This window comes from Acanthopagrus latus, chromosome 5 (assembly GCF_904848185.1).
Source record: "Acanthopagrus latus isolate v.2019 chromosome 5, fAcaLat1.1, whole genome shotgun sequence".
NCBI classification, from domain to species: Eukaryota; Metazoa; Chordata; class Actinopteri; order Spariformes; family Sparidae; genus Acanthopagrus; species Acanthopagrus latus.
Window position 1 is genome coordinate 16,916,111 of NC_051043.1, and position 18,441 is coordinate 16,934,551.

Below are 18,441 nucleotides of genomic sequence, written 5' to 3' on the forward strand. Positions count from 1 at the left end.
TAATAAACCATCACTCAAGGTCACAAAGCGGGCTGTGTCTGAGACTTGTTGGGATAACATACATCAGCGCCTCGATGTGTGTCAGTTTGATGGATGGAGACACAAAGTTCTCGCTCACGTTGTCGATTAGTCATAATGCGCCGACTTGAACTTTGGCCAAGACCCACCTACAGAGCAGCTCCTGCACATGTCTGAGCAAAAACACACAACCAGGAACTCTCACTCCTGTTGAACTTTAAGCTGAAGCCGCTCAGAGTTAAAAATGAGACATTGTGTAATGAAGTCAAAGTGTCATGTCCTCTGAGGTTTATTATCAAACTCATGCATGGAATTTTTTTTATTGTTCCCTTTAAAAACTAGTAGTGTTGAGGTTGTGCGTGTATTCTCAGTGTGATAGAGCTGTGGACTTTGATGGCAGATGATAAGGACTAAAAAGCGCTGCTGGAAAACAGATTTTCCATAGAAAATAAAGAAGTCTTTTTGGAAAGGCATGTAGATAATCATAGATGAACCCCGCGGTCAGAGATTTCCACCCTTTTTTAGACTTCAAGTAGCTGAAAGGTTTTGAAAAATGGTATTATTCTACATTGTCTGACAGTGCTGTTTATATTCTGTGGCATCTTGTTCTAGTTCTTCACTGAAGGTATATGATGTTGACATCGGATTTTCATTCAAATATTTCTTAACCGTGATTTGCATTTCGAAAGCACAGTATGTGACATCTCTGGTTAAGCCTCGTCCACTTCACACCAGTGAAGAACACACACAGGGACAAACACACGAGTACAGAAATCTCAGGTGAACATTTCCAACTTTGGCAGATCATTTTGTGTTCATGTCGGACATCAGCCAAAACAAACTGTGTTTCAGGGCCTTTATTGAGTTCAAATTCAGGCAAATTAAGCAGTTTATTTTCTATGTGATTTAATATTCATGAGTAAATAACACAATTAAAAAAATAATAATTATTTAGAAAATGATGAATAAAACTTGTGTTAAAAATTGTGTTATATCAGAGAAAGGTTATCATAGCTTTGCATGTAGTATACTATCCAGTGAAACATTCAGTTAGTGTTGCTTCAGAACATTGTCTGTTGTTTCTTATAATGATAAAATCCACATTGTTGCTGCTCAGCAGTTATTGCGCAATCCATTGTCTTCTGCAGCCACCTGCCTGCACACGCTTGTTTATCGTCTTACATCGTCAAACGTGCGTCAGACTTCATTAGTCTGCCCTTTGACACATGGAAGTTAAATTGGTTTTATCAGCCTTTTTAATTGGATTCTGCAGCAAGTTTTATTGAACCTGTTACAAACAGAGACTCCACATTTATTACTCCTATCAGAGAAATGGGCTGACCTGGGTTGGTTCTCTGTGGACCACAGTGACCTGCTCAAGGCCTGTTTTTTTTTTTTTAAATAACTGCCCAATGTAGATGCGGTACATTATTCTAAGTGTTGACAGGCTGTGCTGTCTGCGCAGATCTAGGAAAACTGGTTTGACAGGAGCACCGGCAGGCTTTACACCTCTCCCTCCTCCTGTCCTCCGCCTCTCTCTGTTTCTATTCTTTCCCTCCACCCTCCCCCAGTGCCTCCCTTTAAATTAAACACCAGCCATGCAGCAGTGCGGACGGCTGCAAATCGCCCGGAGTCAGCCCCCTCTCTGCAAACTCGTGAGGCATGTGCGAGCTGTTTATTTTGTGTATGGGCACATGTCGCAGGCCAAGTATTTGACCCCAGCTGACGGTCGCATACACGCAAAGTTGACCGTATGTCGACAGGTGATTCGCATCTTTCCAAATCTGCTGATATACTTTAAGTGGTAGAGAGCTGGTGATGGAGCCACCGAGGTTTAACCTTTGCATCAAGTGTCAAGTGAACAAGTCACACAACAGAGTAATAGACGGTGGAGCGGCGCAGGATTATGAAAGACACATCAGTTGGCCAAATAACCCTGGTGGTTGATTCTTCTTTACGGTCTACCATTCCAATAAAGGGAATAAGCCAGAAGAGGTCGGCTGTAAATGTCCTTGAGCAAAGAATTTGACCTCCGATTATTCAGCAGCCAAAAGGTAGAAGCCTGTGGTCACACGGAGCAGGTGTGACTGGACGAATTCAGGTCAGTGCGTCGCGGCAAAGACATTCATGCCCAGTGAATTTACCTTTCCAAAATGAAAGGGGGAAAAAAAAACGAGCATCCCCACACACCACGAGCTGAGTGTTGACAGCTGGAGGGATTGTCCTCATTACGGAGCTTTGTCTTCACCTTCTGCACAAAGTGCAGCTGAAGGATCAAATCTGTTTTTGAACTTTGAAGCGTGTTCATGAAACGCAAAGAAGACATGTGAACAAACAGCGTTGTGAGGCATGTGCATGCTTGATTAAATACCAGCCTAAAGGTATAACAGTCCACATTTTTTTGCTTAGACACACACGATTGGACACTCAAACATGTCCAGTTTGCACCCAGTATTTTAACTTCTCGTTTGTTTTATTTTTATTATAATATCAGTTACTTGAGGACTACCTCGCTCTTTTGCTCCACTAGATAGAGAACTTGGTTGATTTTGACAGTTTACCTTTTTTTGCCATTTATTACCCTTCTTTTGCCAGGGAGACAAAGCAGTCTTCAATATAAAAACAATCATGACACTATTGGCCTTTATTTCAGATGGTACACCTCATTGAATTAGACAGGATAGCAGGTGAGTGAGGGGCGAGGACATGAAGGGCCACAGACCGGAATCAAGCCCAGGCCGCTGCACACATGGGACCAAGTGAGCTATACAGGCTGATGCAACACAATAGATAAACATCGGCCACTGCTATCAGTGAATGTCTTAAGTTATAATAACGTGTAACATATAATATATGTTGCATGCCTAGAGAGAGTAAGGAAGGACGCTGACATCAGTTGCGTTTGTTACGGGAGCAGACGACCTGTTAACTTCAGCACCAGCCTCTCCTCTAATACCCAGAGCCCGGTTTCTAAATTGGCATGCACCCTAAAATAGCACGAGCGATGGTTATATCAGATTGTTTATGTTTGTTAATGGTCGCTCACTGTCACAGCAGCTCATTCCAGGAGGCTTTAAATAGAAAATGGACGCTGAATTGAATCAGGGTTTGAGTTGACTGTCCCGTTTATGTTTATTACACTTACTTCTTGTTGATGTTAAGTTGGAGGACTTTTGGTTTGCTGCTCATCTGTGGGTCAGTTATGTTATGTACAGTTGAGTCAAACGAACCCAACCTTGTACACCTCATTTCTCCCTTAAACTTAAAACATTTTGCGCCCTGGGACATCAGACCATTAAAGTTGTATTCTATTCATGCTTATTCCAGCGACGCTCAGACTGAGTGAATCATTAACCCTAAAATGTGATTTTTATAGCTGTGCTGTAAGCTCAAAAAGAAATGACTCTTGTTAATGTTTTGCACATCGCTTTAAGTTTAAACCACCAAGGATCATTCGGACATATTTGACATTTGGAAAATCCAGTCGAGCTTTTCAGTTGAAGTCAGATTTTGGTTCGGGGAAATGCTTGGCAGCACAAGGTACTGTAAAACTGACCCCAACCGTAGTTTTATACTCCACACGTCAGATCTCTGCAGAGAAATACCTCTTGCTGAAATGGAATTGTACCTCCGAATAAAAGTTCTTAAACTGGCTTTCCGAATTGAGTCGTCGCTGCTACTCACAGCGAGCGCTCCGCACTGTCTTGTTTGTCCTTTCTCTCGGTCTCCCTTTTATTTCACCACCTGTTCTGCTTTCATCAGCCCGGTCGCTGTGTGGGGGGATGGGGTGACGGAGGGATGGAGGGAAGGAGGGATGACAGTGTGGATTAACTGTGCTGTGTTGTTGCTGCAGTTCACACATTCCAGCCGGCCGATTCAAGCCAACTCACTGTACCAACACAGAGGCCTCCTTAACACCCCTCTGCTCTCTCACTCACCTCCTCGTCTCCCCCTCTGGAGCTAATGTCTTCATCCCACATCTGTGCAACCTTGATTTTAATTCGACTAAGACACCCTTGCAGCTCGGCCTCCTCCCGTCCCCTCCTCATTAGCATCACATCCTCTCCCTCCGGTCACATCTCTTTTCAAGTTTGTGAATCCTGATCCGTAGATTGCGTACGAGTGTGTAATCAACGACAGAGAAAACAGGGTTTCTTCCCCACAAATGAGACTCCAGAGCCTCTCCGGAGGACAGTCACCAGTAATTACTGTATACTGCCTTTTGTTTTGTTTTTTAACCTGTGATCGCAACGCCCTCTAGAGGCCAAAAACTGTAATTTCATGAAACTGAAAGTCAGGGTGACAAGGCAGTGCAAGTCTTCATAATCATTTTCAATTAACAGTATTATCCTGCACCTTTCAGCACCTCTGGACCTTTTTCCTGTTCAATAACAACTAACGCTCTTCAGTGTGTGGGATCTTCTTTTTTCAAGTAAAATTACCCCAAATATTGCTGGTTTCAGATTCTGAAATGTCAGACATCAACAATTTTCTTTGTCATACATGATCATAAAGTGAATATCCTGTAGGATTTTTTAACTAGTGGTTGTTCAACAAAACATCAACAAGGAAAGGATAGCTTCACTGACAGGATATACAACTGCTAATCAGTTACTCATGGAAATAAACATTTGTTGCAGCCTTAGTTCTGGTATGATGGAAGTGGAGGTATAATGTGATCAGTCAACAGCTTCTGGAATCCTAAGGAGCTGATAAGCTGCCAAAAAATGTAAAAAATTCACATGACTTTTCAGTCACTTGTTTTTGTGGCGTCACATGATGTTTCAGTGGTCTTTCCCTTTCAGAAAGAATAACAGTGTAATAGTCCAGGAAAATGTTTGCACCTTTGAAAAAGATCAACTTTTAAATAAATTTGTAGCACAAAAACCCACCAATGTTTCGTACTACCACGTCTGTCAGTACTTCTGAGATTTTGCAAACTAACTGAGATAATGTGGTGCAAACATCCAAATACTAACTAAAAATAGCTGAGACAGTAATGACGAGCTGCAGTTTGCAGAGTAATTGTTGACATCACATCTGTAATTCTCTCACATCATCTGTGTTTGTTCTTACTGTGTCTCCACACAGGGACGAGTGGAGGTTGAGGCTGGCAACGAGAACATGAAGTTTGAGACGGGACCTTTCTCATTCTATGGCGTCATGGCACTCAGTGCTCCAACACTGGGTGAGTCCCAAACCTCTCCTCTCCTCTCCTCTCCTCTCCTCTCCTCTCCTCCAGTTTAAATGCCTCTACTGCCACCTGGTGGTGAGATACGAGAACTTGTTTTTGTGGCATAAATGTGAAGTGGAGAGTTAAATTTATAGTTGATGAAGACATTTGTATTAACCTTGTTTCTTCTATTTTAGGAGCCTCAATAATCATTTTAATTATAAGCAGTACATAATGAATAATCCATTATAAGAAATAATTGCAGTTTACCCAAAAAATGCAAGTAATGCAAGAGGCAACACCTGTCATGACTTTTCACTCCCTTAATAACAAAATGTCACTTTTACCTGTCATCCCTCTGCCAGTTGGGCTGTTTTTTTCATGTTTCTGTTGTTCAGCTTTTCCTGTGTACTTGTCAGTTTCATCTTTCCATTCATGTTTCTGTCTAGTGTTCCGTTTCCCCTTTTCCCTCCAAACCACTGTCTGTTACTCTTCTTACAGTCTTTTCTATCCTCACGCAAAAAGACGGAGCATGTCAAGAGTCTTACAGCTTTCTTTCTCCTGTGTTTGACGACCTCTGACTAAAAGGGTTTCAAAGTGAAATACTTATATGGGGCAGACTGACATTTCTCTTTAGCACTGCCAGCTATCACATACTGGAAGTTATTGATTCCTTATTATGATTTATTGATTTTAAACCCAAATGATGCTGATAAATAACAGCATGAGTTAGCTGGTGCGCAAATTTAAACATGGTGGAAGAGAAAAGGGGCCCTGACCACCTGTACATGTCATGTGGGACATAATGGCAGCATTTGTGAGGCATCATTTCCTAATTTTGCAACCTTCCTTCCTTCCTTTTCATCAGCGTCAGCCTCTTTCACCCATTTTCAGCAATCCTCAGCCCCAAATTCTGACGTTTGATGTTCCCGGAGTAGAGTTTCTCTGTGGTTTTGCATGCTCCTTGTCACGTCTGGACGCAGATCTGTCTCTCTGTCTCCCACTGTCTCACTCACTCTCCCTCCCTCCCCTACATCCCCCCCCCTCCTCCCTCTGTCCCATCGATCACCTCCTCCCTCCTGTCTCTCCTCTCAGTGGCTGCACCTCGTCCCCGCCTCCTCTCCTTTAAGAGGTTTTCTCTGTTCTCTCGGTTGCCAGGTAAACTCCGGCATGTCTGGGTCCTTTAACACCGAGAATGGGGCTTAGGGGTGGGTGGGCTGACCTGGCTCATGTTTCGCCAGGTGTGGATTTGAAATTTTTGTACATTACCTTCAGAAAATATGTTGATGGGTGAATTAACACCTGATCACAAAGGGCAGAAAATTGCTCTCGCGCAGCTCTTTAAGGGTCGAAACAATAAATCATGGGATGCAGTCCTGTATACACCCCAATCAGTGATGTTTATAATATCAAAATAACTGCCATGACTCACTCAGTCTTGCAGCAGTTTTCTTGCCTGTGTGATTTAACGTAGATGCACCCTTTTAAGGCTTGCACACAGTTTACAGAATGACAGCTACTTCTTTGGCAAATCAGCTCTTTGTTTAATCCAAACAATCTCATTTAGACCTAGTTTTATTCAGTTACCTTTTTAGCTGCGTGACTAGGAGTGGGAGGCAGTGAGGAGGTGATGAGTTCATCTATTCGTAGATAACACATGTAGGTGTAGGTCAGCGTTCATGTCACCCTGCAGCACGGATCAAAGTTTGCGTTGTCACGAAGATGTTCGTTTGCGCAAACTCTAGGAAAGTAAGCGAAAATGCTCTGCTTTTTGGTTTCTCCCATTTTGTATTGAATGTTTATATTTAATAATGTTGCTTCATACAGCATAGTTAATATGTTGGCCATTAACAAACAACAAACGTAAAAGTATAGGCATGCCCAAGTCCATATAATCTTGCAGCCTGAGTACATAATGTCATGATGTCACAAAATGTAACACCCCAAAAAATCAATTAGGATATTTTATTTTAAAGACTTTTTGTATTTGATGTATTTATGTAAAATATATTTAAAAATATTTTTTTTAAAAACAAAAAACAATATAATTTAAATGTGTTGCCATTTCTGACTATTGTGGAGACATTTTCTGTTGTTTGTCTCCACTCAATCAGTCAATGCACGCATAAGATATTTAGATACCTGATCATATTCAATCACCAACAAGGATTGGTAACAGCTTTTTGAAAATTCCAGAGCTACGAATGTGTATGCAGGCATCAGAGATAAAACATTTGAGGAAATGGAGTAGGCATTAGTTGTACGAAAGAACATTAGAGTAAATCGTGACAAAAAATGTGATTCTGCGGAGACAGGTTGAGAAGATTCCAGACTGAGAAAGACTTGATTCTGTTATTGTGAATTAAATTGAAACTTCCGCCTGTATTTAAAGATGCACTCTCTGGTAAGTGCGAAAGTTGATCAAAGAGCACATCTGCCAAAATGTCAGCACAGCCGTTGAATTGACAGGACACTTGGGGACAGGCCATGATCACACGGCACATCCTAAGACAAAATGGAGACGGATAGGACAACATCACAAGATGGCCAGATGGGACTTGAGCCCCTGGAGCGCTAAAGCTGTTCTGGATGCATCTTAATAGCTTCAGATGGTTTCTTACTCCGTTTGTTTCCTGTCAGCACAGACGTGTAAGATCACTGAATGAAGAGGAGAATGTGAAGCTATTGAGATGCAGCCTAGGATTTTTAAATACATGTTTTTTTTCTTTTGTTTTATTTGGTTATTGTTGTCCTATCCCTCACTTTTGTGCTGTAGTTCAAACTGTAGTTTTCAAGACTAAAGAGCATTAATAGACAGTCTTTAGTGAACATCACTGAGTTTTTAGTAAACTCATTAAACCTGCAGCCATTGTCTTCTCTTTGATTAAGTATCTTTGAATTAATCACAAATGCCCACTTCCAAATGTAATCCCAGTACTTGCTCAGTCTTGTAATTATGAATGAAAGTATTTAGATCATTGCCTCTTAATGAGATGTGGGATTAGAACAGGGCTGAGGATGGTCATGTGGAACTGGGTCCATCACTGGTCCACTTTAATTTTAAACACTAACTCATTCTGCCATCACCAGGTCACATGTAGACGTTTGGTTGCTGTAAAACCTTGACTGATTTTTAGAAAGTGTTGAAGATCCAGTAGGTCACTTTTTTTTCTGTGAGTGTTAAGAGTTCAAAGCAATTTCATACAGATATTTTGGGAGCTCTCTGAGCTCGATGCTGAGAGTGCGTTGTCCGTGTTTCCAAATAAAAACTGAATTGTGTGCCTTTGAAATGGACATGGTGCAGCTGTAGCCATCATGAAATGTCTGTTAGTAATAAACCTTCAGCTACATCAGCTTGTATTGCATGACAATGTGACTTTAGCTTAGAAAATGGATAATCAAGAAAGCCTACGTCGTGTTTTTGCACGATGTAAACAACTTTACTGTCAGAGTGACGTCAATGGCAAATTCCACTATAAATAATATATAAATATTTAGATTCTCCTACATCTTATTTATCTAACGTTTACAGGATAAGACACAGTCATTTTGTCACAGGAATGCTAAAAGCCTTCAAGCCTATCGGGAAGATGTAAACAAAGAAAAGTTGCCTTCTGGATCTTAAAAGCGACTGTCTTGTGTATTCACATAATAAAGACCGTCTCTTGACTAAGTGAAATCTAACCACTAACCTGAACATTAGCTGTAGATATCCAAGATTAACTAGCTAGCCTAATTCCCTGAACACTAATGCAGTTGACGTGTCCAGGTAAAACAGTTTCCTATGACTCACTGAGGCCCCCCGCTGGAAGACTCACTGCTACTGGTAATAATACACAGCTGGTAAAGAGCATGCGTGTGAAGTGTGTGTGACAAATTGGAGGCCATAGCTTTGTTTGGATGAAACCAGCATGCCCCACGAAATCTAAACTGTCTGCAGGATGACACACATGGTGTGAGTCACCAGGGAGTGGAAATTAACAAACCAAAGGAAGTCTTTCCCTGGTTATTAAATGGTATTGTTAAGAAACCAAATGACTATGACTAAGAGTTGTACAGTAACGGACCTAACCAGCTGGAAGTAGTTCCAGTTGCTTAGAGCTGACTGAAAAATTGACCTTTTGTTGCCTTGATCTGTATTTGGTTCAGTATTAATTCTTATTAATGCTCTCCTCTCAAGTGGATCTAAATTTGACAGATATACATGTTTGCACTTGCAAAATTAATTAATCACTCCTGCAAGAACCTGAATGAAATAAGTTAACTCATGAGTACTTATGGTAACACTTAGCTGTAACTTTTATAAGCACTCTGTAAACATTAAAAAAATGGTTTATAACACACAATATTATAGTTATAAGCAGATAAAAGTACATTTTTAAGTGTTTATTGATATAAAATATTCCTCAGAAATTGTAACATCTCCTATTAATACTATTACAACTGTGTTATTATTAATTATCTATTTATACATCAGCCCACAGGAGGAGTTGTAATCTATGTTAAATATATTGATAAACACTTAGATCTGCTGACAACTACATTCTAGTGTGTTATAAGTGTGTCATTTATCAAACGTTCTGCTGATAAATGCTAAATAGCGGTGCTCCTTTCCTTCCTTTAGAGGAATTACAGGATTGAATTCCACATCTTTTAAAGGAGACATATGATGCTCATTTTCAGGTTCATCATTTTATTTTGGGCTACTTTGAGAATCATTTTACAAGCTTAAAACTTAATAAAACACATCTGTTCTCTCGCACTGTCCAGTGCAGTAGCACTGTAGCCCCTCTCTGTCTGAAACACTCTGTTTTAGCTCCTGTCTGCTCTGATTGGTCAGCTGACACATGCCTGAGCCAGCACCGCAACAGAGCAGCCATGCCAAATCAATTATCACAAGCCAAATTCGCTGCTAGGCAGGAATAATGTGAATGTGTGACTTAGTCTGATGTCACAAAGTCACAGAATTAAAGGCGGGAATTCTGGCGAGGCGTTTCAGGAGCAGTGTTTTCTGTGGGAGAGGGGAGCTTCTGTTGGTGTGGACATCTTCCTTGTTAACAGCCAAGATCCTTTACATTAACAAGAACATATATAATACACTGAGGGGGAAGAACAAATTTAAAATGCACAATATGTCTCCTTTGATAAGCCACGTTAGTCTGCATCCTGCACTTCCTAGTATTCAGTCATTTTCTTATATCTGAGTGGATGACAAATTTGGCCGGTGTGAGGCATCCTTACAAACACAAATTGAGTCACTGCTTGTTATGCTACTGGAAAATTTTGTGTGTCATTGCCTTTGGGTGTGAGATAGGCCCAATTTTGCTGCCGTAATAGTGAAACAAAGGGTATGTACAGTAGAGACAGTCATGAGTTTGTGTGACATAACTGAACCATAACCCATTGTTTTAGCCCCCTCTGATTCCATTGTCCGTTATCGTATTGTACGTTTGTCATACCTTGTGTGTCACTAGTTAGTGTTATACATTCATATCATCAATATTAACCTGCATTTGAACGTACATTGCATCTTGTCCTCTCGAGGTCTACTACTACCACTTTATATTTGCATCATAGAGCCTCTAATTCATGAATGGCTTTGAGATGGTAGAGTGAAGCCGACACCGCGGCTCTCAGTAGTGATAAACACTGTCTCCTGTTTTATGTATGTATGCAGGACGACATCTTTTTTGCACAGTTCTTTCTTTTTAATTAATAACAGAGACTGTTAATAACCTTTCCCCCCTCTTTGTGTGTGTGTGTGTCTGTGTGTGCGCGTGCAGAGTTTCGTTCGCCATCCCACCTCAGTGGGTTGAACCGTACGGCCTCTCTGAGCGGAGCCGACCGGAATGACTCACTTTCCATCAGCGGCAGCAACAGCCAGCTCAACAACAGCATCCCCTTGCAGCAGTACACGCCAGACTTCTACGTCCGAGCGCTCAGCGACCTGCAGTTTGTCAAGGTTGGTTGTAGTGTGTAAACCAGACAGTCATAGTATATTCAGAAGGGAAAGAATTTATATCACAGCTCATACTAACAGTTAAACCAGCATTATATTGAAGATCACAAAGTATAATAAAGATAAGTTAGACGGTGGTAGTCGTCCAATCAACTGCCAAGTTTTGTTTTTTTTTTAAAGGGCCTTTCAAACTGTTTTCAAGGATGACTTTGCTGTTTGTCTGTGTAACAATCCATCTGTCTTTTTTCAGTTTATAAAATAAATGCTCACTGACATTGTTATGGCAGTAATTATTCATCCCTTTGGAAGGAATTGGTTGACATTTTGGGGGATCTTTTATTCTCAGACAGAGAGATGGAGATGGAGACAACTAACATCATATTCGTTCAGACATAAGTTTGGCATTCAGCAAAAAAGCAAGCGCACTTTGATTGTAATCTGTTCCTTTAAGCTGTACTCTGAGCTCATCGGTTTGAATTTCACCTTCGTCTGCCTTTTGTTTTAGATCACTCGGGCCCAGTACCAGAACGGCCTGATGGCATCTCGTCTGGACAGCACACCCCAGTCCCCAGAGAGCGGACACAACATGGTTCGCATGGATCAGAACACTCCCCCCGCCACCGCCAACACCACCATCACGGACCTGGGAGCGGACTCCACCCCTACGGAGAACGGGCCGGATGAAACAACGCTCCTCCTCCTCAACGAGCAGAACTCGCCACACACAGCCAACCACCACAGCCAATTGGAAAACAGCATTTGACACCCCCTCTATAACTCTTACGTTTGCACGCATGCACTACTACGCTCGAATGTATGCTGAGGATGGGAGGAGTGTGTGTGTGTGTGTGTGTGTGTGTGTGTGCGCGCGCGCACGTTTGTATCTGTTTTTGTGTGTGTGTGAGTGAGTGGGTATGCAGACACATGCCTTTGCACAGCTGACGAGGCATAAAGAGACAAGCCATGTGCATGCATATTGTGTAGATATGCAAACGAAACACACAAGTGCAGGCATACCAAACCATAGTTAATCGACAGAAATGTGTGTGTGTGTCTGTGTGTGTGTGTGTGTATTCATTCATTCATTCTCCTTAGTGGATTAACTGACAACAAAGATCTGAAGGACCTGCTTGTCTGGACCAGAGAGCTCTTCCTCTCTCGCCCGTCTGGGTTATTGGCGATCAGAGGCGAGTTTCTTCCTCTGTGTGTGTGTTTTTAAATGTGTGTGCGTGAGAGTTGCTCCCAATTCACTGTTCCCAATCAGAGACTCAGGGAGACTCCGCCCTCCCCTAACCCCTCCCCTCCCTGCCCCCCCGTCCCGGCCCCCCCTCCCCTGCCCCCCCTCCCCTGCCGATGTACATACGTGTGTGGTTTCGAAAGCCGTGAACCAACCCACCGCCGCATGTGTAGCAGCCTGCATCCCCTCCTCACCATCCATACAGCTAGAAGACAAAGACGACCCGAGCATGTCAGCAGAGTTCAAACAAAGTAATATATGTTCCGTAGAAATTTATAGCAAGATATTTATTGATGGATTCAGTGTGAGACGGACACACAAAACTCTTTTCTTCGGGAGGGTTTGGGGTGGATTTCTATATACATATGTATAAAAAAATATGTGTGTATATATATATATATATATATATATATATATATATATATATATATATATATATATATATATATATATATATATATATATATATATATATATATATATATATAATTTTCCTTCTTGTTTCCTTGATAGAAGCAGTAAGTTGCCCAGAGCCTTTATTCCAGAGTTGTTAAGAGATTTAGATGCGATAGACAGCCAGTCTGTATCGTGAGTAAGACAATCAATATGATTATAATGAATGTGTTAAATTAAATGTGTAGGGTACGTTAACTGTCTCCGCCCCGCTCTTCAAACAGCCCTCCTCGCTGTCAAACGACAGATCTGAAACAACGCGTGATGGGAAGTTTCAGATGAATCCGGTCGTGTATTAATCAGCCTTCACAAAGGTGGAAGGTGTTTGAGATCAATGAGACGAGGCGAGTCCTTTCCTGCCTTCTCAGCGAGGGTGAGTTGACTGTGCGTATGTGCGTTTGTGTGCGTTTGTGCGACCAAAAAGGCCATCACCAGACTAGATGGGAACAGAAACCAAAAGAGGGAAGCTTGATCACATTCTGACTAGAAAATACTTCTGAGACTTTATTTATTGAGTTCAATGTGTGTCTGTTTATGTGTATATATCATTGTCAATGGGGGGAAGGGAAATGTGATTTTTATTTTGCTTCATTGTGAGATTTTTACACGTTTAGTGTTTCTTTGCGTTCAGTGGTTATGTTTGGGTTTCCTTTATTGTAAATCAGATCTGGGGAAGGGGGTCGCTCTCTCATAGTGAACATCAGACCATAACATTTACTGTTTTTTGTTTTTCTGCAGCCAAACACACCGCTCAGCCCTGTCTTCAGCCAAATTTTCATTTTATGGGAAACAATGTTGTATATTTTCTGATTATCACAATGTACACACTCCAGTTATATTTAACTCTACATTTTGAGGTGATTTTAAAGGAAAAAAAAAAACGTATGCCAAACTCAAATTTTGTGTCATGTGACAGATTTTCCTTTCTTTTTTTATTCTGTCAGAGCCACAGTGGTATTTTGTAAGTAAATCACACGTCACGCTTTTGTTTTGAAAACCAAAGAGAAAGGGCCTCTTCTAGTCTTGATTTTTCTGCAAAGATGTTCAGCGTTCACACAGGTGGAGATTGACTTCTTGATTAATAAATACATGTACCAGAATGCAAAGCAACCACATGAAAAGCTGTGTTTTTAGTCAGCACTGCTCTCTTGTTTCTCTCATCTTGTCGTATTGTTTTTTCCCCCTACTTAATACACATAAATCACAGGTGAATCCCACCACTTCTCATCTACTCACTAAACAAAAAGGGATTCTGGGAAATGTAGGACATCTGGAGTTAAGAGTAGATGATACGGACTAAAGGGAGGTGGGTACACTAAAAACAATATAATTTCAACGGATCTTCACAAATGGAAGATTTCTGTTTTTTTTTCTTTAATGTTGCTGCTCCCCTGAGATCAACAGCATCAGGATACACATATCCAGAACACTATATTACCTTTCTGTCGCTGAACAAGCAGTGTGACGTTATGTTAAAGTAAAGCCAGTGAAACTCACAGCTGTTCATGTGGCATTAGTCATTCTCCAAGAGAAACTCCTCCTGTCCTAAAAGAGGAATAATGGAGCACTTTTATTTCCATTTTCAGTGTGTATCTGAAACTAAAACTTTACAAAGTGATCTCATTTATGTTTTTTTTTCTGAATAATTGGAATGCCTTGTTATTTTGTGGTTATTACTTTGGAAACCTAAATGTCACAAGTGCTTTGGAAAAACAGAAGACTAACTCACTGCTCTTTTGAGTCAGTGAATGTCAGAATGAAAGTAGATATACATTACGAGATACGAGTTTTTGCCAAAAAAACAAACCAACACTTGAATAGCATTTGAAGCAGGCAGCCCGTGTCCTGAATGGATAGTACTATAAAGACTATTAGAAATCTTTGATCTTTTAAGAAATGTGTTAGGCAAGTTGTTTTTCTGGAATGATGCATATTGTGTCTGAAGTGTCCTGGTGTTTTCAAGAGTATGCCAACAATATTGTATTCAGCGTATTTAACCTAAACCTTGGAGGCCGTGGGTCTCTCCCAGCTTGACTCACACTACGATGTAAAACAGTGTGCCTCACACTGCCTTAACAAACCCTTCAGTTTGAGTCTGGTGTCCAGGTAACCTGATCGTTTATTATATTGTGGTACTGTCCAATTGTTTTTTTTGACTGGGAAATGTCACCAGTTACACATGTTTCAGCGTGGAGCTTCACAATACAACAATCACAGCAGGCTGAACTTTTAGTGATACTGATTGATTGATTGATTGATTGAGCCTCAGTGGGCAAAGCCATACAGTTTTCTTTTTCTTTTTTTTTAATCGAAATTAAACTTTCTTTGAAATGGGAAATGGTGACAGATTAAAAAAATCTATTCTAGATATATTTTTAAAAAACATGATTCCCTTTTTCATGCACTGGTGACTGTGGAGTTCATGATAGCTCACCTGATGACTAAAATAGCGATCCTTTCATTTTCAAAAGTGCCAGCTTTTTTCTGTGGTTAAATATCCATACTCATAAGATAAATGAGTTTCTGCTTATATCGTTCAAACAGCAACAACTCATTGTTCTCCTTGGGAATAAAGAAAATTATAACAGTCTGGACTCTTTGACTAAAAATAGAAGCACTTTAGCAGAGGAATGCAGTATTTTCCCAAAGGCCACAAATTTGCCAAAGTTGCCGGCTCAGTAGCTTTGTCGCAATACTGTTACTGACCAGGATTTCATAATCATCTCTTCACTGACACTGCTTTTCTAATAATTTAGCTGTCTGATGTCTTCAGAAACTGAAAGCTTATGGAACTCGCTGACTCACCGTTCTGATGCCTTCATCTTTTAATGACTGTGCTGATTTCTTTTTCTTATTTTTTTGTGCTCATTCCTGAATTGTTTTTGACAAACACACACACACACACACACTCCCATTTCAAAGGACTGTTTTTTTTTGTTCATCTTGTGGATTTTTATGGCAGAGATTGTTGTTAAATTGTTTTTGTTGGTGTTTTTGTTTATGTGTGTGCCTGTCTGCCCCCACCTGTTTTAAATTGTGCTTAGGGGTTCATGTATGTGTGTGTGTGTGTGTGAATGCCTGTAAATCAAGTCTGGTTATATTTTGTACCTCAGAACACTGTCAGTAATTGTGGTAAAAAACATACCTTTTTTTTTTTTTTTTTTTGGTCATTGAAGTTAATCTGGGAATGGAGCGACCGGTGTCGGGTGAAGAAATAAACTGATTGTCCTTCATTCTCTCTGGCATGCTGTAACTTAAAAAAGAAAAACAACAACAACAGAGAAACAAGGTGTAAATACTGTTTTATAATTCTGTCTTAATGAGTTTTGAAGATGAAGAAAGTTATTAATAAACCTGAGATATATTTCTCTATGGACCTTTGTGATTGTTCTGGTTTCTTCTGAGGACTTTTCTCTCTTCCACGATGATTCCAAACACAAGGTCATCAAAAACATCTGTTGCCTGATAATGGACAAATACTATATAAATTAATGAATGATGAACAAATGACTACATATACACATGAACAAGCAAACACGCTGAATATTCAGTAAAAAAAAAATACCCATTATTATTTTATTAACATTTCGAGAGTGATGAATTCTTTGACATTCTTAGCGTTTGATATTTTTCCGTTTGATTAACTGTATTGTGTTTTGCTCTTCAAAATGACAATTAAATATAAAATAAGATATATATGTCACCCTGACCTATTATCAAACATAAAGTAAAAGTACATTTTTTCTGTATTATTTATTGATGGCTGAAATCTTTAATTTGATTTTGTCCATTTCGGGCCTCCATAAGTTTCGATTCACACATTGTTTCCCTGCTAATAATTTTAAGTGATTCATTGGCATTTACATTAACTGAATCCTATATTCAATCCTATCCTAGCTTACATTTTAATTATAGTAGCACAAATGACTCATGTTGGTGGGAAATGTTTAATTTGTTTAAGGTGCGGCAGGTTCGTAGGATTTTTGCTCTTATCGACCTCTATAAGTCTCCATTAGCTTGATTTTGTGTTAAATGAACCATTTGAACCCTTCTTTTTGAGATATAAAACAATTTGTGTTAAGCTAATTGTGTCATTCACTGGCATTTTGCCTTCCTCCTGCCTTGTTGGTATGTGTAATTCTTTGAAGCAGTATTCACTTTGACACATTAACATACATACAATAAATGATGATGAAATGTGTCCTTATTGTCAATGCTGCCAGTGTAACAGGTTAGGACTCATATGTGATGGGAGTGGACAAGGAAGTGAGATTCAGCCAGTTGGGGAAGTGAGTTGAACCTGGTGCTTGAGAATTCCCAGAACTGCTGCTCCTATCCGGTTGCATCACTGGGCATGTTGTTTGTCAAACATGTTCCGCAGGTGTCAAGTGGACACAGCTGAAGGAAAAAAGATAAAGACACAACATGCACAACAATAGTGTCTAATTACACCGGATCTGATGAAATGTTCTTCTGTCTATTAAACTGGGTGGTGTTCAGTGTAGAAACCTGCTGGAAGTCAGGAGGAGTGTTTTGTTGGTTGGAAATCTCTCATCACATTCTTCTTATTGTATTAAATAACATCCACCATTACTCCCACAGGGGGCTTAGCAGGATAGCTGAGCAGTTGTGGAAGAAATATTGGGCAACACCTCAGTGCAAAATCAAACTTATATATAAGTAAAATGCACATGAAGCACCATGTGTAAAGTCCTCACACTTTGTCAAAGTGTTATATTCTTGTATTATTATCAATACAGTAAATTATCAATGATTGTAATAAATCATGTTTAATATATTTTGGAAGTAAAATGATCATTGTTCAGTTATCATATCAATGTCAAGGATCAGGAAAGTACAATATTTCTCTTTAGAACATGGTTGAGTAGAAGTAGAAGAAAGTCACAATACTCAATCACAGCCCAATTACATTCACATCTGAATAAAGTATAAATTACAACAAACTGAGTATATGTCAAGCTTCAGATGTGTTATTTAAAACATACTGCATAGTCTAATTTGGAAATGTAAAGTTTTTAAACTTTGATGTTAATATTCCTCTCACGTTAAAGGGACCACATAGATCTGCCTCCTCTCAGTCTAACATTAAACTGAAGGCAAATTAAAAGCAGCAACACTACACCAGTCTAGTCAGTGTGAATGCTGACAGTTTACGCTTATTCGTGGAGGTGGATTCTGAGTTTTGCCAATAAAAGCAAAACCATTTCTTTGCACTTTAGAATAACACAACTTCATAGATTTTTTGATTTCTGTAGCTCAGTTGTGTCATTTTATACTTTTGCGCACTTCCTCAAGTTAAATGGAAAAAAACAAAGGCGTTAATGGGATGTGAAAGTCCTGCTCCGACTCTGAATCTATCCGGCTGAAGCCAGCATCTAGAGGAGAGTGACTCACGCAGAGGTAGAGCAACAACGTGTTGTTACAACACACCCTAACTATTATATTCACAAGTCATTTCTTGAAAAGTAGTGAACAAACAAATGGCCTTGCCTTAAGGACATTTGGATCTGGTTCAAAGCTTACTTCTCTTCTTAATGCCAAAAAATGAAAAAAAACAAAAAAAAACAAAACAAAATTCAA

At 39.9% G+C, this 18,441-nt stretch overlaps 1 protein-coding gene across 1 annotated transcript in view; it reads left to right on the top strand.

The window, feature by feature from the left end:
• LOC119019445 (metal transporter CNNM4) overlaps positions 1-12,428 on the top strand; it is a 39,932-nt gene extending 27,504 nt beyond the window's left edge. The window contains exons 5-7 of the mRNA XM_037098009.1: positions 5,110-5,206; positions 10,975-11,153; positions 11,656-12,428. Coding sequence (XP_036953904.1) covers positions 5,110-5,206; positions 10,975-11,153; positions 11,656-11,913 — 534 coding nt within the window. The 3' untranslated portion in view covers positions 11,914-12,428. The remainder of the gene's footprint in view (positions 1-5,109; positions 5,207-10,974; positions 11,154-11,655) is intronic.
• The last annotated feature ends 6,013 nt before the right edge of the window (positions 12,429-18,441 follow it).